The sequence below is a fragment of the Plectropomus leopardus genome, chromosome 24, assembly GCF_026936395.1.
Source record: "Plectropomus leopardus strain MGB_pleo_1.0 chromosome 24, ASM2693639v1, whole genome shotgun sequence".
NCBI classification, from domain to species: Eukaryota; Metazoa; Chordata; class Actinopteri; order Perciformes; family Serranidae; genus Plectropomus; species Plectropomus leopardus.
The window spans coordinates 10,730,707-10,755,806 of NC_142199.1; the positions used below are offsets into that span (position 1 = coordinate 10,730,707).

At 41.9% G+C, this 25,100-nt stretch overlaps 1 protein-coding gene across 2 annotated transcripts in view; it reads left to right on the forward strand.

Moving 5' to 3' along the window:
* The window catches only part of nrp2a (neuropilin 2a), an 86,690-nt gene that overhangs the window by 39,850 nt on the left and 21,740 nt on the right, over positions 1 to 25,100 (forward strand). For both annotated transcript variants that reach the window (XM_042512909.2, XM_088074238.1), the window contains exons 5-11: positions 2,858 to 3,013; positions 3,563 to 3,732; positions 4,257 to 4,412; positions 15,120 to 15,264; positions 18,144 to 18,319; positions 19,548 to 19,727; positions 19,987 to 20,131. In XM_042512909.2, coding sequence (XP_042368843.2) covers positions 2,858 to 3,013; positions 3,563 to 3,732; positions 4,257 to 4,412; positions 15,120 to 15,264; positions 18,144 to 18,319; positions 19,548 to 19,727; positions 19,987 to 20,131 — 1,128 coding nt within the window. The remainder of the gene's footprint in view (positions 1 to 2,857; positions 3,014 to 3,562; positions 3,733 to 4,256; positions 4,413 to 15,119; positions 15,265 to 18,143; positions 18,320 to 19,547; positions 19,728 to 19,986; positions 20,132 to 25,100) is intronic.

Sequence of the window (25,100 nt, forward strand, 5' to 3'; positions counted from 1 at the left end):
TGAGAAACTAAGCAAAAGATGACCCAAAAATGAGCAACATCATTTGAAAAAAAAGAAAAAATTGAAAGGGAAAAATAAATAAATTGATAATAATAATAATTAAAATAATAATAGACAGTTTTCCACAGTGTTTTGATAATTTTCCCGTAATTTTCTTCTTTTTTTTACCCATTACTAAGTTCTTGCATTATGCAGGACATTTCTTGCCAAATTGCTGATTGATGTTGTATTTAAAGAGGCATTGTTTTTCCTTTGGAAATCAGTGAGAATACTCTCAATGTACTTTAATGATATTGTTTGTTTTAGGTGGTTAAAATACATTTTGTTGTGGACCCACGTCAGACCCTAGTTTGTTTCTCCTAATTGGGGGTGTGGCAACTGACATCTAATGTATGTAATACACTGAATAAATAAATAAATACCTCATATAACCCCACTTATAAAAAATGAACCATCACTTTTAATGTACAGGGACACACATAAGTAGAAAATATTTCTGGGGACTCTTTACATCCACATTCAGAAAAGACTCCCCTACACTCCCACACAGAAATTTGCATCCCAGTCTTGAATTTCCTGTGCAGCCTTTGATGTAAGCAGCCTCGCCTTACATTTCTTCACATTCCTTAGAGGAAACATTATTTCACACGGGGAGCCGAAAGTGCCTGGACACCCCTAAGGAGCAGCCCTTTCCCATGCCCCTCTTCCCTCGCCATAATAACACCCTTCATCACCCCCTTCCTATCCTCCCTGTCCTCCCTCCTTATCACCTAGCGCTTCCTTCCTCCCCCCGGCGAGTGAGAGTGATGGCTACGATGAGTATCTGTTTGCATCCAATAGGAGGTGCTGGGTGTTGCGAGATCAGGAAGTGGTGAGGAAAAAACATTTGAGGATAGCATCAAGGGTTTTGATAGTGACCGCCGTAGGGTAATGTTGATGAAAAGCACATTAGCAGTGGCGAGCGGTTCACTTCCCACTTCTCTCTTGCTGACTTTTTTTTTTTTTTTTTTTTGAAATATGAAGCAGAGAACTGAGGATTTGCTCTAATTATTCTATTTTCAGTTGCTAAAAAGGGATCCGAGTGGATTTAAAATTCCAATTATAGCCTTGAATTTGGGAGCTTTGATAACTGAAAACAATTTATACCATTCAAAGTTGAGAATTAGGAGGAAATTAAAGTGTAACCCAGTTCCAGTGCGCCGAGTCCTCAGGCGTGAAAAGAGGGACGGGAGACAAGACAGGAAGGGTGAAGAATTTGGTGTCTGGTGAGGGAGCTACTCTTGAGACTATTGTAATCCTCGCTGGTGTGAGTCTGTGTATGTGTGTGTGTGTGTGTATGTGCAGCTGATCCCAGTGCAGCTTGCATTAAGGCGGGGATTCCAGTCCCCCTGCTGGGCCCTGGCTGAGACACACATGGCAGATGGAGGGATGGACAGGAGAGAAAAGGGAGCGAGAGGAATGATGGGAGGAAGAAATGTGGGGGAAGCATGCTGCGACTCATTAGACAACACTTACTTAAGCAGCATGGCCACTGCAAACCTGCATTCCTTTTCCTATTTTACAGGGAAAGGACGCCCCTAAAGACGCTGCAGGACAAAATGTTTCACATTTTTTCTTGTAGCATCTCATAGAAAATACAGCCCAGCTGGTCTCTAACATTATTAGATGTTTATATGCAGTTGGCTTAAGGGTCAAGTGACCAAGATTCAGTGTCAAGATGTCTAAGGCCAGCGTCAGTTTCACGTAGAAAATGAAAGACTGCATTGATATTTTGTTGGTTTGTATTTGTGTTTTAAACCCTTTCAAACCTGAAGTGGCTTGAATTCTTTCAAAAACATGGGCAATGAGAATTTTTAGAGGAAATCACCCAAAATCAGTGAGAAATTACTACAAAAGTACAAGAAAATTACCCGAAATTTTAGCACAAAAAAAAACAAAAAGAAAAGAAAAGGTAAGAAAAAAAAAACAAAAAAACTATTAGCTCAGGGTTTAAAGGTTTTAAATACTTGCAAAAGGTGTCTGAAAGCAGTACTAGAAAAAGTGATGTCAATCCAGGTTTCAGAGGATTAAGTAACATTTTCCAAATGTCTCATGCCAACAACGTCTTGACATAGAACAACAATATTTGATTGAAAGGTATGGGAACAAAACCCAACGTGTGGAAAACATTCACAAGACATGAAATTCTAACGTTAAAGATTTAAAATATTGTCAACCTGATTTTTATTCCAACCAAAATTTAATGTCTATTCGATGTAAGACCCATTTGGATTTAAACCAGATACATGGTTGCACGTTAAAGTACATCGTCATGCCTCCTCGTCGGCCACAGTCATGGCCGTCCATCCCATTCTTGTGAATGTGATATCTCAAGGACACCTTGATGGAATTTCCTCAAATTTAGTGCAAACGTTTACTAGGACTCAACAAGCAACTGATTCAATTTTGGTGGTCAAAGATCAAGGTCAGTGTGACCTCACAAACATATTTTTGTCCATAAGTCAAGAATTCAAATGCTGATTATGACAAAATTTCACACAAAGTCACTGTGACATCATAATGCTCTGCATAAAAAACTTTCCTGGCATTGCTTAGTGTCATAATTTTGGAACAGAAGGGGAGACATTTGTTCAGATACTGAATTGGTGACACTCGTCTTGTGTGTCTACTTTGAGACTGTGCTGATTGTGTCGATCTTCTGTGCTGCCGGATGAAGTCTGTGAAGCTAGTTTTCAAAATAAAGCACAAATGGCTTCCTTTTACTTCATAATCAAGTGTTTTTGAAGAGTTTTTTATTGCAATATCACCCTGAAAACTGATTTAAAATGAAACTATATGACAATGTTTGTGTCTGCAGTGTCTCCTCTGATTGGCCGGTACTGCGGGACCAAGATCCCTCCAGAGATCCAGTCGTCCTCCGGGCTGCTGTCCCTCTCCTTCCACACAGACATGGCCGTGGCCAAAGACGGCTTCTCCGCTCGATACAACATGACGCACAAAGAAGTCAGCGACTGTGAGTGCCAGATAACTTTTAGCCAGTGTGTGTGTGTCGGTTTGTTTACCCGTTTCTATCACCACCTCTATTTTCTCTCTTTCAACAGCCTCTCCTTCGTCATCTCTGCTGGCACTCGTCTCTCTTTCTTCATCTCTCACTCCTCTTACCCTCTCGATCTTTTCAGCTTTGCCTACTTTAATGCTATTTAAATCTCTCTCACCTCTCTCGGTCTATTTTGCTCTCTCCTAAGAGAGCATGGTTTCACAGAAGCAGGCTCATACTTTTTTCTTTTAGAATATAAATTAACTTAACCTCAATTTACCTTGGCTCACCTGTTGGGCTGCTCTTTGGCTCCTTTTGCCCTTTCTCTGTCTGGATTTACCTTTTCTCTGTCTTCAAGTGTATAAAATACAGCTTAGAACTTCACTTTCGGCCTCTTTAAAATGTTCTTGCATCTGTCATCTGTTTGACTTCCTTTTATTCTTTTTTCCCTGATAGCTTATTTTCCTCCTCTACTGTAAAGTCACCAAATATACATTCAACACCGCTGTCTCCATCTCTTTCCAGCGTTCCATTGTAGCATGGCGCTCGGCATGGAGTCTGGGAAGATCAGCGACGATCAGATCACCGCTTCCACAACTTTCTACGACAACCGCTGGCTGCCGCGCCAGGCTCGCCTCAACAACGACGACAACGCCTGGACGCCTTCAGAGGACAGCAACAAGGAGTACATACAGGTCAGTTTTCCATCCATGAGATCTTGCAACAATTCCAGCAGTAAAGTGGAGAAGATGCATGTGCAGTGAGGACATACAGCAGGACACACACACGTGCTGAAAGGAAATAGAGGAACTGTGAACTGATGATAAGGAAGTGCTTCTGCGCTCTCAATCTTTTCCTGTCTCGCGTCGGCATGCATACGTCGACACACACACGAGCGCAGAGCAGCCCGTGATTGATGAGGGCGCTCTTCAGGAATGCATCCGAACACTACGCCATTGATCTCTGCCTCCAGCCTTCCTCCCCTTTACACACACCAATACACACACACACACCACCTAAGCTCCCGCAGCAGTGGGCCACAGTCGGTGTCTATCCCCTGCTGTGTGTGTGACAGATAGAAACAGCAACCGGTCTGTCTCCGTTATCTACATCAGCGCTATAAATCCCTACAGCAATCTGCACACTCCTTCTATTGCTCAACTCTTTTCTAATCCATTTTATTTTTATTAAATAATTTCCCTTTTGTTCCTTTTTCCAGGTTGACCTCCACTTTTTGAAGGTTTTGACAGGCATTGCCACACAAGGGGCCGTTTCCAAGGAGACACAGAAGTCCTACTATGTCACTACCTTCAAACTGGAGGTCAGCACCAACGGGGAGGACTGGATGGTGTACCGGCACGGCAAGAACCACAAGGTAGGAGTTTATACACTCACATAAAAACACAAAGGGGAAAAAACGCACTTCCCTCATCCAGGATATGAACTTGTAGCTACAAGACTGCTTTTCTCCAAGCTTTACACAACCATCATGATACCTTCTCCAACAACAGAGGCTGCTGTGTGCATCCAAAAGCCATATCAACATTCCTGAAGGAGTCGTTCCCCTTCCAGGACTGTTTATGAACCTGAGTCATGAACCCAGTCATGACGTAGAGAGAGAGAGAACAGGAGGGAGGAAGAGATAGAGATAGAGAGAGGTGGGGAAGCTGACAAACAAGAACAATGGAGTCCTCTATGTGCCCTTATCTGGGGCTTGCTATTCATCATCTCTCTCGCGCCAACACACACGTAAACACACACACACACCTGGGGTTGTGAAGTCAAACCAGGTGTGAAGTGAGGAAGTTCAAGAGTTTCATGGATTTTTAATAAATGCTGTATTCAGCGGTAATAGCTCTGATGGCTTTCTGGAGATGTTGATGCTGAGGTTTTTAATGTTACCTGTTGTTATTGTCAGGGGGAGTTTTTAAACACATCATTCCACAGGCTTTGTATAATCATGAAAAACCTGGAAAAGTCATGGAATTTGCAAATAGCAATTTCTAGGCCTTAAAAAGTTTTGGAAAACTAAATGTACTGTGATAGATTTGGAAAGGTCATGGAATTTTGTTTCACAAACAACTCAATATGTTCAAAGACTGTCAGAAATGTGAAAATAAGTTTGGTTTTTACGATTTCTAACAGATACCTGGTGCTTTTGGTGTTTTTTTTTTTTATAGAAAACATGGTTTGGGAGGCAAGTTTTCCTTAAAAACTGCCATATTTCCCCATAAAAATTGCCAGTAGACAGTACAGAAGACAAAGTCACCAATTCTTTTCTTTAAAATTGCCCAATTTTTTTTTTTTTTTAAACTTTAAAACTTTTAAAAAAAATTATTTTATGTAAGAATCCGTAAAAATGTTCGAAGAGCAAAAGCAGACAAATTTCTTTCTTTTTTTTTTTTTTTTTTAATTTGCCAAAATCAATTCTTGAAAAATCTGCAATGAAAAAGAAGAAATAAGGAGGGTCATTCAGAGAATGTGTGTTCTTGAAATTTTCCCTCAAAGTCATGGAAAGTGTTCCGATCAAGTGGATGAATTTTAGATTTTAACTGATTTATAGAATACCCAGATATCTTGGAGAACATGGAAAGGAGCTTGAAGACTTCTGGGCTGGGTTCAGTGCTTTGCGTGTAAGGTTTGGCCTGAACGTGTTTACAGTGCAGGTTGTTGTTGTTGTTGTGGCGTACAGTAAGCCGTCTCCAGGGGATTTGAACTCTGTCCCTTATATCTGGGTTAAGGTCACTGCGGATTGCAAGAAAAAAAAAAAATAGAGAGTGGCAAGGGTTGGGGGAGTGTATCGAGGGTTAATCCACATACCAACACAGACTGGGGGCCCCCTTCTGTGTGTGCCAGTGATTGGTTTGGGTCGGGCCGGTGGGGGGTATCTGATGTGGTGATTATTGAGCGAAACGTGGATTTGACTTAAAAAGTCAACATCTGTGCAATTTATTAGAACCCCCCTCCCAGATGCCCCCCAGTCGTCCACATACACACACATGCAAAATGCATAGACCTCTCCTTTAAATAACCTTTGGCTGATCTCTCTGTCTGGAGATCTGTGCGTGTGTGCACATATGATGTGTGCCTGCCTGTCTGTCTGTAGCATGTAATCTGAGTCTACTAATCCGTCTGAGTAAAATAACACTTTCAGACATGAAAGCAGACCGATGCATCGATGGGCATTCGGGAGAGATGCTGCTCGCATGAGCGGTCACTTTGGAAGTTTTAAATTTGGTTATGTTTTCAGCTTTTAGAAAGTCCAGCAGGAAATAATAGATCAATGAGAGATTGCAGACACATTCGACTCAGTATCAGCTGACCAAAGAGCTTCTGAATATTCCTCTAAACCCAAGTTAAAACCAAGGAAACTATATATCAATAAATATACATAATATATACTATATACTATATATATATATATATATATATATATATATATATATATATATATTACTGGTAGTTTTCTTGGTTGAAACCAGAAATCAAGCTTGTTACTTTACTAATGCAATCAGAGATGTCAGTTTGTTTGTTTGTTTGTTTGTTTTTTGCTTTTAATAGCCCAACACTCATTAACTGGTTACTACCTGGTTAATCTTTATTTTTTTTTATTTAAACTTTTCTTAAAAGAAGCAAAATTACGTAAAATACAAGTTTTCTTTTGGTGGTGCTCCATTCTTGGGTTTCAAAAAGTTTGAAAATAAATGCAAAATACTACTAGTTAAAGTTGATGGTCCCTCCCCTTAGTCGAATCAACAATATAACTCCATCCTTAGTGTTTTAAAGTTTTTTGTAGTGCCTCCTCCGTTTTACACCACCCCCTCCCAGCTTAAAAATGACAAACAGTCCCTAACAGGTTGAGATTCTCCATGTTTAACTGATTAATGGTTAGCTGTTGACATCTCTAAATGGAGCATTACATCATCTATGTAAATGTAGATAAATGCCATCTGTTTTTGATGATCATAAAGAAAAGATGACAACATTTATTCTGTGCATGATCGGAATAAATGTTGAATTATGTTTCAAAGCCGCAAGGATTTATTTTGCATCATTCTCTGATGTATAATTTAAAGATCTCAGATTACACAGGATAAAATTGTCTTTGTATTTTTGCCGACCTCAGACAGTGACGGATGGATACGATTCAAGAATAACACTTTGACTAATCTGATCGCACACAATGTGCAGTCCCGGCCTGACTTTAAAAAGCCAAAGAGTTCACCGTACCCTTCACTGTCCCCTGTCAGCCAGGTCCTCCTCCGGACCCTGTGGGCTGCGTTTGAGTCTTCCGTGACTGCTAATCCACCAGTCTTGTCGTACGAACTCCCAGTTAGCCCGTCCTAAGCCCCCCAAAGAGCCCTTAAGTGGTTGAAACTGAATTCTCGTCAGGGGGTGCTGTAATGACTGGGATTTGGTTCTTCTAATTGTCATTTAACAGTGAGCTCAGAGCTAATGTGGCTTTGGGAGAGTACATGTGCGTGTGTCAGTGAAGCACAATATGTGTGTGTTTGTGGAAGGTTGAGCCGTGAGTGAGTCTGTGCATCAGATATGAATCACCCGTGAATAAAAGGATTGGCTTGGCAGTTCTTGCCTCACTGTGTTTGTTATTGGGGGAGAACGTGTTGCCATTTATTGTCAAGATTTGTGTTCTTATTTGCTGTGTTAACAAAGAGCGACGGATTTAATGCCAATAAAGATTATTTGACAGAATGAGAGGCGGAGGGAAAGAAAGGAGCTGGGAAAGGAAAGGCATTGTGGGAAATGGCACTTTTTTTTTTTTGTCAAGCAATGGAAGTGCTGTCAGAAGAGAAAAACACCAGCGCTGCAGATTGCAATCACCTCAGTCACACCAGCAAACACGCTTTGTGCACGTGTGAGTTTGTGATTTTTTTTTCTTTTCATTTTTTTGCACGCCAACACATTTTCACTTTGACACCCATGTGACTTGTTAATTTTAAATCACACTACTCACATATGCACCTCATTACTTGATGAGACGCTGGCACTCTTAGGAATTGCATATCTCACACACACACATGCACACAGATACAAACACACAATCTTTTTTTTAGATACACACCCAAACAAATTAACATTAAATACACACACTGTCATTCGTCTGTGAGAAAAATCCCATCAGCCCCAGTGCTAACCGAGAATTATTATTGAAAAGCATTGTGAGGCTAAATCTATCCGACACACACGCACACACATACATAGACACACATGCTTGTACTTCTACCTTTGTGAGGACCATCATTGACATAATGCATTTCCTAGCCCCTAACGCTCACTGCAATCATCATAATTAAATACATAACCCCAAACCTTACCTTGGCCCTAAGCCTAATATTATTGATCCTCAGCTAAGCCACGCCCCTTTGTGATGGTCGATCAAGCAGTCAAAGCGAGCAAGGCTCTCACACTGTAACTAACGGCACTCCCTTAAGAAATATTTTCGAATATTATGGTAAATGACACAGCGATTTCACAATGAAAAATACAGATGGGTCTACAATATGTGTTTAAAGTAATATATATATAGGATGTGTTAACCTCACTCAGCAGCAAAAACTGGTTTTAAAGATAAAGCTAAAGCCTAACAGAGAGATCACAGAGTAAAACTGAAACACTGGTGTTGTTGTATTCAAGACCACTTTTAAAAAGTCTCGTCTCGGAATTGAGCGCATTTTGACTCAGTCTTGTCTCGGTCTCTGACATTGCAGACTCTGGACTTGTAATCAAGACCTGTCGAGACCACACGGATTTATTTGTGGACATAATTACTGTGATTGGATGTAAAACTTCCTTCTTTAAATCCAGCTAATCACATCAGTCATTTGTAGTTTCCTTTTTGTCACTGATACCGGCTGCCACCCATTATAGAAAGGAGGAGGAAAATTGTTTTTTTGTTTGTTTTTGTTTGTTTTGTTTGTTTTTTGTCTCGGTCTTGACTTACTCAAGGCCCTTTAAAGTCTTGGTCTTGTCTTGGTCTGGGCACACTCTGGTCTCAGTCAAGTCTTGGTCTCAGTTAGTAGTAGTTAACGCTATGAAACACCATGTCGCCTGGCAAATGAGACAGAAGAAAGTGAAAATAAAAGTAAACTTTGCTGATATTCAACCAGTTGTGTGTCATCGCAGTGTGTTTAAATAAAGAGTGTTAAGCTTTCCCCCATGTTGCTGCCAGCACCCGGTCCTTCATCAGACAGGTGGAGGACAGGCCTCTGCTCTCTGCTGCATTATGTTTTTTCGCCCTCACTATGTAGCATGTACCAGTGAAGACACGCACACACACACACACACACACACAGTAACCTGGAAGAAAGAGAAAAACAGCCCACACAGCATTTCAGCCTGCTTCTCCATCACAGCGTGTCACATACCCTCTGACACACACACACACACACACACACACACACACACACACACACACTTTGTTTTTTACATCCTTCAAGCTAATATAAACATAATTCCGCACATGCAGACAGACAGACACAATATTGGTACAAAGTGCAAGACTTTGACATAAGACAATTTCTAAGGACCACTGCTTCAACCTCACACACACACAAACATACACAGTGCTAGTTCCTTTTAGAGGCAGTTGTGGAGAGCAGCCAGCTGGAACCAGTTCCTTCTGTCAACATCTTCATACCGAGAACGAGGGAGAGAGAGGATGTCTGGAGCAAAGATGGAGGATTGAAGGGGAGAATGTAATGGCTAGAAAGAAAGAGACAGAGGGAATAACTAGAGCAAGAAGACGGGGATGACGAGAGTAATGGACAAAGAAAGGGACTGGGACCGGGGGAACAACACTGGGATGAAAAAGCGTCCAGGAAACGAATAATGTCTTGCGCAGAGCTCGCCGCGTCTCCCTGCGGTGCCATCAGCTTGAAGGAAAACACTGGCAGAGGAAGGAGACGTGCCAAAAACACACAACTGAGACAGAAAAAGATGAATCATCTATCTATCCACACATCGTTTTCCAGGCAACAAATTTTCTTCTCTCTAACAAGACTCCAGTGAAATTGAGTCTGTTTAGGATGAAGAGAGGATGTTTACGATAAGACATGTCTTTCACGGTGACCTCGTTCTCCGGAGAGGTTATCAATAGTTAAATACCCATGGTGCCCATGTCCCGCCAATGTCCACACAAAGGAGTCTGGTCGCCTGCTGTGTGTGTGTGCGGGGCTTCGTTATATTTTCATGACTCCACACTGGGAGACACAACATGACGGCGTTAATTATTCAGCCCACCTTGCCAGCACGTCACGTGACAGACAGAGCATATACAAAAAAACACACTAGTCGTCAGGCAGATTACAGATGTGGCGCAGACAACAGACTGGCAGCTTTGGTCCAGCTACAACACGAGCTGACGTTTCAATTCACATTCCTAGTGAGTCAAACAGTAACCACAGCGTGGTGAATGACCAACCATCTGCTTCCCCAGGTCACTGACCTTTAACCTTGGAAGTAACAGGTCAGAGGTCACATGGGTGACCTCTCAGGTACCCTGACAATAACTGGGAGGAAGTGAAGGAGACAGAAGAAGCTGACTGACACTTCTCATTGTCTGTCTCTCTCCCGTCTAACTTTGTTCTCTCTCCGCTCACATCTAAGAAAAATGGAAAGAGCCTCCTGAGAGCTGATTCGTATTGAACAAATTGTGTCAGTAATGTTAATGCCATATTGTCTGCTTTTATCCAAAGATGAAAAACAAAAGGAAAGCAGCTGGAGATGTTGTAATGCATCAACTAATGGCCTTTTAGTCGTGACGGGCATCTCGAACGACTGGAACATCAGACATTTCTGGGAAGGCAAATATTTTACAGACCTTTTGGAACTTTACACTTCTGAAACTTTTCAGAGATCCCAGACAGGCTAATTTCTGCTGCTACAAGACCGTCTTACCACTTCCCCATAGCACTGCACCATCTTTTAGCGTCATTTCCATTTAAAGGTGAATGGATGAATTGGTTTACAAAAAGATGTGTGTGTGTGTGTGTGTGTGTGTGTGTGTGTGTGTGTGTGTGTGTGTGTGTGTGTGTGTGTGTGTGTGTGTGTGTGTGTGTGTGTGTGAGATGAGCCAAATATGAAAACCTTATGTTGTCGTGATATCAGATCAATACATTCCTCTTCTTGGAAAAACTGACCCACGCGATGGCACTTTTACTTTAAAGGTGCAGTATGAAAGATTTAGGTGGATTTAATGGCATCTAGTGATAAGTATAGCAGATTGCAGCCACATGAAACTTTTCTTAATTAAAATTCTTTTAGTGCTTAATGTTCAGGAGGTTTTTTTTACATGAGCTAAATTATGCAGAGGACTCTTCCTTTCCAAAAACAAAGCAGGTGATTTAAACTGGTAAAAACACCAAATAAAGCCGTTTTGTGTTAAAATCAGTGTTTTCCTACCCTGTTTTGTTCACTTGCCCAGCGCCTGCTCATGAGCTGCTCATGTATTTTGTGATCCATAAGTTTAGCAGATTTCTACTGTAAGACGAATTATCCACAGAGGTCCCTTTCTCCCTATATAACTAACAGAGCAGGTGATTAAAACCAGTAAAAACACTGAATACAGCAGTGTCACATTACAAATCATTGTTTCTCCAATGCTGTTTGGCCTGAAGGAGTCGGGCCACTTGTCCAGCGCCTGTTAATCTTGTTTCTCTGATAGCTTAAGATCCCAATATTCAGGAGGATTTTGCTGGGAGCAGAATTATCCACAGAAGTTTCTTCCTCTCCAAACAAATGGACCAGTTGATTTTGGATTGGATAGATATCTCTAAAAAACATGAGAGGAAGACAATGAACAACTTATCAATAATAGCCTAAAAATTAGCAAGGAATTTTTAAAATGTTACAAAAAATTACTGGAAAATATAGAAAAAAAACAAACAAAAAATGCCAATGTATCCCCCTAAATCCAACACACTTGAGCTTTAATTTCTTCATTGAGAAAATGAAGCCAAAGTTCAAACTATTGGCAACAATATTCAGTCATTTGAAGAGTTTCCGCAGAGTTTTGTCTCATCATGAGATAAATTCTTGGACAGAGAACTTCCTGTTTCAGTGATGAATCTGTTGTTCTTTCCGTCCTACTCGCCACCACTCCCTGCCTCCTTCTCCAAATTTCTCTGCTCCTGCTCCTCATTCAGATATATCCGCTGCCCTCCGTTCAACCTGTTTTTTCTCCTCTCTCTCTCTCGCTCTCTCTCTGTTTCTGTGTCTCTCTCTCCCGCCTCCACCCCTCTCTTCATCTGTTTTTAACTATTCTTCTGTGGACTCTCCCTCCCCGCAGTCATTTTTTTTTGTTTTTCCTGTCCTCCCTGTGTCTTCCCTCCACGCTGCTCTTTGTTTCACCGACAGAATATCTGGGAGCGGTTGAGATGGGGCCGCTTGTGTTCGAGGCAAACCCCTCCATCATACACTCGTCTTTGTGCGAGCATGCGTGGGTGTTTACATAACCCCCATAAGAGCCCACATCCACTGTTTGGCCTCTTAGGTAAACATAACGGCTGTCTGTCCTCAATCGAGCCGCAGATACAGCGCAGATAGACCCGCTTATCTGTTCAAACACTCACGCTGCTTTGTATTACCAGTGTCAGCTCCACTTGATTAAATCAGGCCATGCCCAAAATCAAATAAAACCCCTCGAGTCGGATTTTGAAGTCATATCTCTCATATTCCCACTGGTTGTGGAATTTCTGGAATATCATTTTTTGGAGGCATATGCCAGACTGGGAATTTAACAAATAGGTCACTTTATACCAATATGGCAGAGCGATATTAACTGAAGTCACACTGTTTATGACTTATAATGAATAACAACATTATCAAATCAAGAGGGAATCAGATTTTTAGGCTCAGGGAGCGTGCTTTGGTTTGATCATCCTGTGCTTGGATTAGAGTAAAAGAAAAATCATGTTTTTTTTGGGGGTTTTTTTTGTTTTAAAAAGTGATGCCTTTGATGTTTAATTCAGCTGCTTGTAGCCGTTGTCTCTCCTTTGTGTGTAGTGATGTTTGTCAGTGGGTTTTTTTGGTCTGCTGTGGCTGCTCCTATCAGGCGACCCGGTCGACCACAGACAGATAGAGCGAATGACACTTAACAGTCACTCAGTCGGTTTAAAGACACTTCCTCTGCTTATCTGAGTGACGGAGTGTGTGTGTGTGTATGTGTGTGTGTGTGTGTGTGGGTATGTGTGTGTGTGTGTGTGTGTGTGTGTGTGTGTGTGTGTGTGTGTGTGTGTGTGTGTGTGTGTGTGTGTGTGTTTGTGGCTTCCTGTGGTTTCCTGTCCCTTTGTGTGTGTGGTTTCAGTTTGTAGCCACCAAAAAGAGGCTACATGTGTTGAAAGAGGATGTGTGCAGAGATGTCAACTGTAAGGTTTAAAAGAAGAAGCTTAAAGGAGGTGTTCAGACGTCTTCAGAGGGACGCGGTAATGACACACAGAAAGTGGAGGGAACTTGGCAGAGTAGGAAGAGGAAGTTTTTCAGTTTGTCCGTCCATCCATACATAGACTCGTCCCATTCCTGCCTGCGCAGTATGCAGTTTGTCAAGAGCATCTTGAGGGAATCATTTCAAATTTGTCACATACGTCCACGTGGACTCAACGAGAAACTGATTACGTGTTAGTGATCTATTGTCAAGGTATATAGAGAATATCTTCAGCTTTGGCACAAACGTCCTTTTAATTAGTCTTTTATTTTGTCTTTTAATCTTATCTTCTAATTTATCCCTTTACTTATCTTTTTATTCTGCCATGATCCTGCTTATTATTATCATTATTATCAATGCTCTGTGTCTCCTGACTTTATTTTGTTATTTTGTTTTCTGCTTCTAATCTCCTGTTTAATTCTGCCTCAACTCTTATCTCTTGTCTTCAGCATTATTGGCTAACTTCAGTTGTCAAGGTCAACCTCACAAAATATATTTTTGGCCACAATTCAAGAATTCATCCGATAATCATGACAAAATTTCACACACATGTCTAAAAGGATAAAATGATAAAAGTGATGATGTTTTTTTTGTACAAAAGGTTGAAGGTTAACTTCATGATAATGTTTTGCAGAAACACTCTGGCTTTTATTTAACACCATAACTCAGGAACAGAAAGGGGAGACATTTGGTCAGATACTGAATTGGTGACTTAACCTTGAAACTGTGCTGATTGTAGACATCTTCCATGCTGTCGAGGGGAAGTCGTGTGTGAAGCATTCATGTTCTCACAGACATGGATGTAAACTATAACTACATCTGGTATGTGGAGTCATACAACAGTGAAGCAGTAATTATTTTCTAATTATAAACAGGAAGTTATGGTTTTAGAAACAAAGTGTGACAAAAAGGATAGAAAGGAAAACTCATGTCTATCATTGATTGTCTTCATCAAACGCCCTTGAGCATCATGGGATTTCCACCCAAAACAGGAAGTAACTTGATCACCCTAGTTACACTTGCCCTCTGACCCCCTGCTGCCCCACCCCGCTGCTTAAGAGCAAATGGAAGGAAGGGAGTGTTCATAAAGGAGAAGTGAATGTTGATGCTTTGGGAAGTTAATTTCTCTCACATCCTGCCCACCTGCACGGATTTCCTACGTCTGACGGCCAATCATGTTTAGTCGTGTCGGGTCATGTCTCCCACTGCTTTGTACGGCCACCAGCAGAGAGATGTGTGGAAGTTTCCATGTGAGCGAGGAGCAGCGTGTGTGTGTGTGTGTGTGTGTGTGTGTGTGTGTGTGTGTGTGTGTGTGTGTGTGTGTGTGTGTGTGTGTGTGTGTGAGAGAGAGAGAGAGAGAGAGAGGAACCCTCGTCCATCGTCGGGCTTTCCCAGCCTCCCAGCGCCGAACCTTTGACCCCAAAACACATCGACAGCTGGGCTGGTGACATCGGATCTGTGTTTGGGTTGTCTCTGCTTTGTCCGGCCTGCCACTGTGTGCGTGTGTAGCCAAGCGAAACCGTGCACTGTGGGTGGCTGTAGAGCAAGATGTGTGTGTGTGAGAAACAGAGAGATAAGACATACCAGCATCAGCAGCACGTCTCCCTCTCACAGTAACCTGTTTGTCTTCTGTTTTCCCAGATTTTCCACGCCAACACAGACCCAGCTGAGGTAGTTCTGAACCGGGTCCCACAGCCAGTGTTGGCCCGGTTTGTGCGCATCCGACCGCAGACCTGGAGGAACGGCATCGCCCTGCGCTTCGAGCTCTACGGATGCCAGATTACAGGTGTGTGCGCAGGCGTGTGTGCATCACAAGGTTGCGCTTTTCTCACCTTGATTTTTGCCAGAACAAAGTCGACTTTGCCAGAATCACACTCTTACAGTTTGACTGAGCGGGAACAGTTTTCTGCCGCACTTCTGTGGCATGTTGTGGTCTGAAGCCCAGTGTTGTGCATGTTAACACTTTATAAGCGCAAGCTGAAAGTTCAGTTCGCACAGAATAAAATCAACTAGTTTTCATTCATCTCGTCTGCATGTTTAACAGCTTCCCCATTTTTTGTTTTTTAACTAGAGCTGTTCTCGACCCCGACTCATTGACTACGTTTACGTCCACACAAATATTCCTCTTGCCTGCTTACAGTCAGTTCTGTGTGTTTTCATGGATACATTGTACACAAACCAAAGATCCCCCCCCCCTTTGCACCGTTGAACAAGTCATCCAGTGGAAGCAAAAATGGACCAAAAAAATCCCATTTTGACGCAAATAAGCAAAATGGCGCTTTTAAACATTTTGATGTAATAAACGACTTGTTAGGGCACGTTAATCAGAGTACACATGGCTGCATATAAACGGGAATGAAATGTGATAGAAGTAGTGTGTTTTTCAAAATAAGGACAAAAAACAGAATATTTTGGGCATGTAAACATAGTCATTGCCACTGCCCACTTCTCAAGCTAAATACTTTTTTTTTTGTACTACTATATGTAGTTTCACAGACACTACTTTTAAACAACAACAAAAACCTATGTCAGCGCATGTTTTACCACTTAAAAAATGTTGCAGAGTGAAAAAGAGGTGCAGTACAGTTAAACTGTAGATGAAATGGAAATTTAATTTAGCCCGCACGATCCACATTATGTAAAAGCTCAAAATCATAAAATCTAAAATTCATATCCTTTGAGCGAGTTGGTACACACTCCACCATTGGCTTGAATACAGTAGCCAGAGCTGAATGATGTATTATAATGTCAGTTCTGCAGAGCACGCAATTTACAGAAGCAGTGAAAGTAAAGAAGGTTTTACTCTTTGTTGATGATTTTTTGTAATCATCATTCACTCGCATGTATTATCTAAGACTGGCCGCCTGCTTCAGCTGGATGTGTCGTTTTAAATTCATGCCAATGTGGCTGATGTTGACTTGTTTTTTCAGACCCAGCAGGAACAATTTGCATATAAATCTGTAATAATTTGTAGATAAAAGTCCTCCAAATATCCATATGACCTGGCTTCAGCAGGACTGGCTGCAGTTGTGTTGTGTCGGCATGCCAGGTGCCATAAATGAGGGTTATTTGGATTAACTGTTGGGAGAGTGGACGATTGTCACGCTCAGTTTCATAAGTTGCAAACTGATGTGTTCAGATCACCATTGATCAAAAATATCAGCATGTTCAAACACTGCTGAAGCCTGCCTTAAAACAAAAGACAACAGTTTTGAGTACTAAAAATAAATTTGTTTTAAAAAATAAACTTCAACTGCAAAAAAGTAACACTCTAAATCATAAAACCCAGGAACACACACACTCAAAGGCACACACTGGCTTACACACAGTGCATGTGTGTTTCCACTCTTTCCCACACTCCCTCCTGCTATCTTTTAAACATAGCAAGCCTCGGGCTAATTAAAGGAAACTTTTACTCTATTCTTCCTTCCAGAAGCACCACCAGTCACATTCCCCTCTCTCGACGCTCTCCCACTTCTTCTGCACTCTCCGTCTTCGTCTCCCCCCAGCGACGCCTCTTTTCCCCCTCTCATGGTTTCAGATGCGTTTTTGATGTGTCCTCTTTGCTCTGTGAGCTCGTCTATGTTGAGAAATGAGTCGCGATCAATCATTCATGGCTCCCTCTTCGCTCTTACATCAGAAACTGTGATTCGCCGCAGCCTCGACAGCTGCTATTGAAATAACTATTAGCTCTTACAGTACAGGTACATCCACACACAGGCGGCTTCTAAATATAGCCGATGACCTCAAAAGCAGGCGCACCCTCTGAAATGTACACAGACACCACCCACTGGCACACACACACTCATACACACTTCCTGTGCCTTTTATTCATTATTTACATCTCCTGCTTTTGCAGTGACATAACAGCATGAAACTTTGATCTGTGTTCTCTTAAACCGTCAGCACAACTAACATCTCCCCGTCTTCCTCCCCCCCTCTTCCTCTGTGTCTCCTCCTCTTCCTCGAGCTCTCTTTACCTCCCTCCATCCTCCCCTCTCCCACTGTTTGCCTCTGCAGGAGCCTCATCTCAAACATCTTGCTCTCCTCCCAGCTTCCCAGAGCCGTCATCCTCAGCTTTTTTCCTCCATTCTTTCCGCTCTCTACTTCTCTGCCTCCCGACTCCTCGTATTATACCTCTCTTATCCCCTTAATCCTCATTTCTCCCTCTCACACACTCCCTCAGCAAGTTACTTTCAATGATACCCGCTCATCCATATCTGAATGTTTTCATTTCCAAGTGCTTTTGCGTGTATGCTGAACTTTCCCTCACTCGCTGAATGTACTTTCAAAAAATGTGTGCAGCACGTTGAACAGAGAAGCTATTGTCGAGAATATAAAGATGCAGTCACATTTTTTAAAATGTTTGTGTGAGATGTGAAGTGCATGAATGCAAAGCAGGGAAGTTAGCTTTTATCTTTCTAATGGCAGCCTAATTGCATATAAGATGAAGCAATAGTGCTGCGCTACACACATCTCTGCAGACTCCTATCTGCTCCAGTCTGAACTCTTAATGCTCAGTGGCCACTAGTGCAATCCTGTGGTGAAGCTTAACAGCTCCCAGGTGGGAATATGTGTAACAGCGTGAGTGTGTGTGTGAGGTCATCAGCTCAAACTTCTCCATCATGAGGCGAAGGTTAAAGCTCTCTCTGCCTCTTACTCCAGATGCTCCGTGCTCAGACCTGCAGGGCCTGCTGTCCGGCCTGCTCCCTGACGCACAGATCTCAGCCTCCTCCAGCAGGGACATGGTGTGGAACCCCGGGACTGCCCGTCTGGTGGCCAGTCGCTCCGGCTGGTTCCCCGCGCCGGCGCAGCCATTGGCTGGAGAGGAGTGGCTTCAGGTACAAGACAATTTTTATTACATTTATTGGACATTTATACTGTATTTTTCCAGATGATAAGCACCCAGAATTGGGTAGTAGTGAACCACATGTGATTAAACTAATCGTTTAACTTTATTTCGCAGTAGCTTGCTAGTAGTTCAGATTTTCATTGTGATTCCAGTAGTAAAAATACTTTTAATGTATTTTTGTTTTTCATTTTTTTTAACTGCTGAAACTACAAGCAATTTTAGGCCATTAAAGGAAAGAAAATATATATATATATTTTTTTTCTTTATTGTAATTGAAGTATTGATTGTAACTATTTACTAACATGTTCAGATGGAGTTGCCCGATGCTGTGTTAGGAGTTACGTGGCACAATTAGTAATGAGTATATGGTGAATATTAATTGCTTGGTGCAATTCCCCCTCCTGGCAACAAGTTTCTGAAGGCAGTTGTCTGACTAATTGACATTAAGCACTTTTTTAAATAGCTTTATTTCTAAGTAGCTTTAATCAACCAAACTAGATATCTCCCTTTGGTAACTTTGCTGTCGGTTAACTTTTTCCATTGTGAGGTTATTAGTAGCTTAAAAAGCTATGCTTTCAAATGAGCTTTCCCAACGCTGCAAGCACCCATAATAAAATATGATATTAATGTAATAATAAACACTGAAATAAATGCATCTACTGGTTCCCACACTGCATTTTGTCTGTGCAATGGGGTCAGGATTAGTGCTAAATATGCAAGACAAAAAACCAGCAGCAGCCTGTCTGCGGTGTCATTTTTTCAGGGTTATTGTTGTGATATACATAATAAAGATGTCATGTATATGTATGCAACAAGTAGGACCTTAAAGGTCCAGTGTGTGGGATTCAGGGGCATCTGTTGTCAGAAATGTAATGCAATATTCATAACTCTGATTTTATTAGTGTGTAATCACCTGAAAATATGAATTGTTGTGTTTTCTTTGCCTTAGAATGAGCCGTTTATATTTACATACGGAGCGGGTCCTCTCTCATTGAGTCTGCTGTGTTATTTCTAAAGTAGTCCAGAAAGGCGAACCAAACACCGGCTCTAGAAAAGGCCATTTGCATTTTTGCACTGGCTGCTGTAGTTTACCTTGGCATGGGAAAAGTTTGAGTTCTGCAAACAGGCTAAAACAAGAAGCATAGCTCGCAATAAAACCTAACCATGTGCTATTCTTTGTTAATGGCCATCCATTTATCTCAATCTGATCGCTGCAGGTGGACCTCGGTGTGCCGAAGACAGTGCGTGGAGTGATCACCCAGGGAGCGAGGGGAGGAGACGCAGGAAGCGGGGCGACCACGGATAACCGCGCATTTGTTAGGAAGTACAAAGTGGCGCACAGCCTGAATGGGAAAGAGTGGAACTTCATCATGGACAGCAAGACGAGCCTGCCCAAGGTGGGGGAGGGAGAAGGATAGATGATAAAATTACGTGTTTCTAAAAACAAACAATCAAGATGACGTTTATACAGGGTTCCCACGGTCATGGAAAACCTGGAAAAGTCATTGAATTTCACAATTCTAGTGTAACTGTGTGGGCAAGTGCCGCATACACAGTGTAGTGCATGCTTTTCCGAAATGGAAATGACATTATGCATCCTTGAAACAGTTTGAAATGTTCATGAAAATTTGTTTGTATTTGTGTGTTTTTGGACAGATTTTTGAGGGGAACACACACTATGACACCCCAGAGCTGCGTCATTTTGAGGAGATTGTGTCCCAGTACATTCGGCTGTATCCAGAGAGGTGGTCTCCTGCAGGAATCGGGATGAGAGTAGAGATACTGGGCTGCGACCTTCCAGGTAGGACACTCTGCTGCTGCTTCTATGACAGGGAATCACTTTATATATGATAATTCTGTGCCCGCACTATTCCAAGCTGAATTATTTGCCACACACTGTAATGAACTGATCTAACCAGAAGTGAATGGACCTTGAGGAAAGGTGGCTCACCAGAAAAGTGCAGCTCGCATTAGATATGCATGAGAGTCATTAGAGCCTGCCCGAGGTGACGCCGAGAGAGGGAAAGTGAAAGCTTGACCCTGAAAGGTTGTGATTTTATTTCTGAGGTTGTTTCACCTGGAAAATCCCAGTTAGTTACAACAAGTGTTTGCATCAGCAGGGTGCGGACGGGGTTCGGTTTAAAGGAATGCGTCCCCAGAGACAGAGAGTGTTGGTTTGTTCACTCTCCAGCCTGGTCTGTTATCCAGATGTGAGGTTGTGCAGGAGGAACACGTTCACCAGCACTCGCACACATATGGACTCTCACTATTTACCACTCCCTCTGTGCCTCAACAGGATGACTATATGGCGCAACATGCACAGCAGAAAATACACCACAGAAGTAAAGAAACATGCATGTATACATTCTCCAGACACTAACTGTGAGTCAGCCTTCATTCTGTGAATGTTTGTGTCAGCATGTGTGCAAGTGCTGATGAAGTTAGCGCATCATCATTATCGTAGGACAGAGTAATAGTCAGATATAATAAAAAGCCACAAATAAAGAAAAAAAAGAAGTGATGAGGCAATCATTTCTGTACAAGTGTGCTTGAATTTAAATGCAGTCCATGAACACATGCTCTCAACACCTGCTATCTGGTCACCTTTTTACACCGCACCATGCGGGCAACGTGTTTGCATTCAGTGTTTGATTAGGTAAAATAATCCTTTATTAGCCCCACAGTGGGTTAAGGTTTGGGGTTAGGTGACCTGTGTGAAGGGGAGCCTCATGACAACAATAAACAGAAACCAAAGACCAAAGACATGAAGAAAGAAATGAAATGAATAAAATAATGATGTTACCCATTGGTTTTTGGATCCATTTTGAATCTTTGAGTTTGGCATTTTGGCTGTTGCCATCTTGGACAGAACTGAACTGTGAAAATGCTAATGCAAATTGTTTTTTTTTCTGCAAGCGAAAAACTGTCTTGAAAAATTAAAACAACAGTGCTTCCTAACCGATGGGTCACAGCCCACAGTACAGTAAACTGATACAGAAATAGCACAGATTGGTGCATAAAAAATCACCAGAATACAGGCAAGTAAAAATTCTGGCAAACAAAAATTTTGAGCGAGGACACCCAAGCGATATATGTCCCCCCAATGTTGAAACAAAACCTATGCCCTTGTTACCTACAATAACCAATGTTGTTGCTGTTGTAGCAACTTGTGAATGAACAGCACCTACCTGTCACTCAAAGCAGCCATACCCGCAATTATGCATAACTTTAGACCCTAATAACATTGAAACAGGAGCGTTATATAAAAATCTTTTTGCTGTACAGTTGTCATGATGTTGACATCGGCTCTAGAGACCAAAACTGTTTTTCGTATCAGGCTGTAAACATGTTTATTTCTGCTGTAAAGTTTGGCATTTTAAGAAGGTGGTCTATGGAAACTGACTCGCTCTTGGAGCCAGCCTCAAGTGGCCATTAGAGGAACTGCAGTTTCTGGAACGGCAGCTTTGGCTTCATTTTTCATGCCTGGAGGTTTCCACTTGGACAAAACAAGAACTCCCAGGTCAGGGGATTTTTTGCAGAGCGGTAATTTCAATCAGATAGTGTGGAGGGTTTGAGGGAAATGTGTGTCAGAAAACTGCTGTTGAGGGTCACACATTGTTCACAGGCCTCCAGAAACTCAGCAGGAATAGCAAACTACTGCTGACATCCTGTAAATCATTCACTTCCTCTAACACGCTCACTTCTTTCTGTCATCTCTTAAGCTAAGCCCTCTTTTGAATTCCTTCTCATTTATAGGATTTAGGAAATTAAATGGATGTATTTTTGTACCCCAAATCGTGTAGTTTAAACATAGCAGCAGCTCCCACAGTGAAGCAGAACGAGGTCTCTCATCATTCCTACACATGGTTGCAGTTCTTTCTTTTCCCACCCTGAGGCCTCAGTGCGTGGGTCCGCAAATGTTTTTAGTTCTTTATTTTCATTGCTGTGCCTCCTCTCCCTTTCTCTCCTCCCTCTCTCCCCCGTTACTCATCACTTGCACCTCGTTTCCATGCTCTCTGCTGTTGGTCTTCATTCCCTCTGTTTCCCCCGTTGATGCGCAGCTGCCTCACACACACATAAACGCACACACCCACACTACAATTTCTAGTGTACGTACTCCAAAAATGAAAAATTTATGAGCTCAGGAAGGAAATTTTAGAGACTGATCTGTAACAAAAAAATGCAAAGTATCACTTCTTTCCAGGAAGCATCATTTCACTCTTAGGAACTGTGGCTCCCACATGCACACACACACACACACACACACACACACACACACACACACACACACACACACACACACACACACACACACACACACACTGTAATGTAAATCTCAGGTGTGTCAGCCTCACACTGGCTCTCTGGTTCCTTCAAAACCTCAGTAAATACAGTGACTTTAAAATGGTGACAGATTTCTCACAGTTTGGTCCTGTACTTACCGTAGCTGCTCATATAAGCTCTTTATGTCACTGTCAAAGCATCCTATCCTTTAAAGGCTTATGTGTGTGTGTGTGTGTGTATGTGTGTGTGTGTGTGTGTGTGTGTGTATGTGTGTGTTAACCCTGAGTAAATTGGCTTGATTTCTTTCAAAAACATGGTACAAAGGCAATGAGAAATTAAAGAAGAAATGGCCCAAAAAATTGGAAGAAATTAGTAAAAAGTTACAAGAAAGTTGCCTGAAAAACAACTGACTAAAAAAATGGGGGAAAAAAGTGTAAATATAAAATTATGAGAATTATAGGTATAGGTTTTTCCTAGCTTTTTTCTCCAGACATTTTTTAAAATAACTTTATAAATCTATGTATTTATTAAACCCTTATGTGAGAACTAAACTATTTAAAACATGAGCAAATGGGTTTGATTTCTTTCAAAACATGGGAAGATGACAACGAAAGAAGAAATCACCCAAAAATTAGCAAGAAATTTGCAAAAAAAGTTGCAAGAAAATCACCTGAAAATTAGTTTTAAAAAACCATAACAAATCAAAAAAAGAAAAAAAATATTTTTTTTTTTAAAAATTGCTGAAAACTTCTAATTTTGTGACATCATTTTAAATATGTAATTATTTATATAGATTTTCCCTCACATTTTTCTTTTCTCCCTAGTTTTTAAAAATAATTCTTTCAATCAAAGAGTTTCCTGTAATTTGTGGAACATTTCTTACCAAGTTGCTCATTACCTTATTTCCCATGTTTCTGGAAGAAATCGCACCGATTTGCTTACAGTGCAAAGGTTTAAATACTTGTGAAAGCAAGAAAATTGATGAGGCTCCAGGTTTCAAAGGGTTAAACTCACCCAACGAAATATCAAACAATGGCTACTTATCTTTTCCATCATGTTTTCATCTTTTGGGGTGAATGTGTGTGTACGTGCACGCACACACATCCATTTATCTGTGTGTGTGTGTGCCTGGGACTGCCAAGCAGAGATTTACAGAAAAGCTTTCTACATAATTGAAGATTTTTTTTACTCCTCTCTGACATATTGCTGAGTCAGATTCTTTTGGAGGGAGCAATGTCTTTTATGCAGGGAGGCCTTTTTCCACTGTGTGTGCGTGTGTGTGTGTGTGTGTGTGTGTGTGTGTGTGTGTGTGTGTGTGTGTGTGTGTGTGTGTGTGTGTTGAAAACTAAGCCATGTCTACGTGTGTATTTACGAGCATGCTCAGCTGCGGTGTGTGTTTGTACTTGCCTCCATTATCTATGCCAGCAGTTCCCCTGGGTCCAGTTCTAAGTGTGGGTGTCTCATCCTGTGCATGACGATGACTTGCATCATCACCTGCAGCAGTCAACACATTATGTAAGACAACACTCCGCTGCAGAGAGGACTTTTCCTGCATTGCAAGGCTGCACATGTACAGTAGGCCTGCGTGTGCATACATGGGCCAACTCGCGCAGCTCCATGACATCACACACATCAAGGACAGGGCTCGGGTCAAGGTAGGCAGGTCACATACGTTCACACACATCCTCACATAAACATACGCACCCACACGCAAGTCGCTCCCATTCCCATTGCCCCCGAACACTCCTGTCACACCATGGAAAGGTCAGCACATTTACACTGTGACAAGGCCTGACCTTTCAAAGCATGGATTGCTCAGGAGCCGGCTGGAATCTTAATGGACTCGACCGTGTGTTTTGTGTTTATGTGTCGGACGCACATATGGGTGCTCAGGTAATGTATAGGCCCCTGGTTTATTTTAACACCCAGTCCCAAGACTTAAGTGGAGGGCTGAAAGGTTATACTGGAATAAAAAGGCAAAAACAAGAGGAGAAGGAGCTCAGGAGATGCATTTGCAGGAAGAGAGGTTTGAGGAAGAGGCTCGCTTTCCTTGTTTTTACCTTCCCGGTGGGCCGGCAGCGATAAGAGTCTCATTAGGTAGTTAATGACAAGCATAAAGGACATGACATTAACGCTGGGTGAATGTCAGGAGCCGTCGCCAGCTGTGGCCGGCCCTTTCATGTCTGCCATTTCTCCAGCTGGGGCGCCGTTACGCTCATTTCCACAGGAAGTTCCTTTAAGCGGATCAATTGTGTATCACACCGCGTTTGTTGCCCCTAGTGCCTTTCATAGTCTTTAAACGATGATGGTTGTCATGCAGAAAGACCAGTAGGAGGCTCTGGTGTTGCCACTAACAGCCAGCCAGCAGAATAAAACGTAGTGATGGATCCATGTGACTTTTTGTGTGTTTTTATTTTCAAACTGATGAGCTATGTTTCACAGAGAGATCTTCAGGCTATTAAGCCTCGGAGTTGTTTGGGTAGACT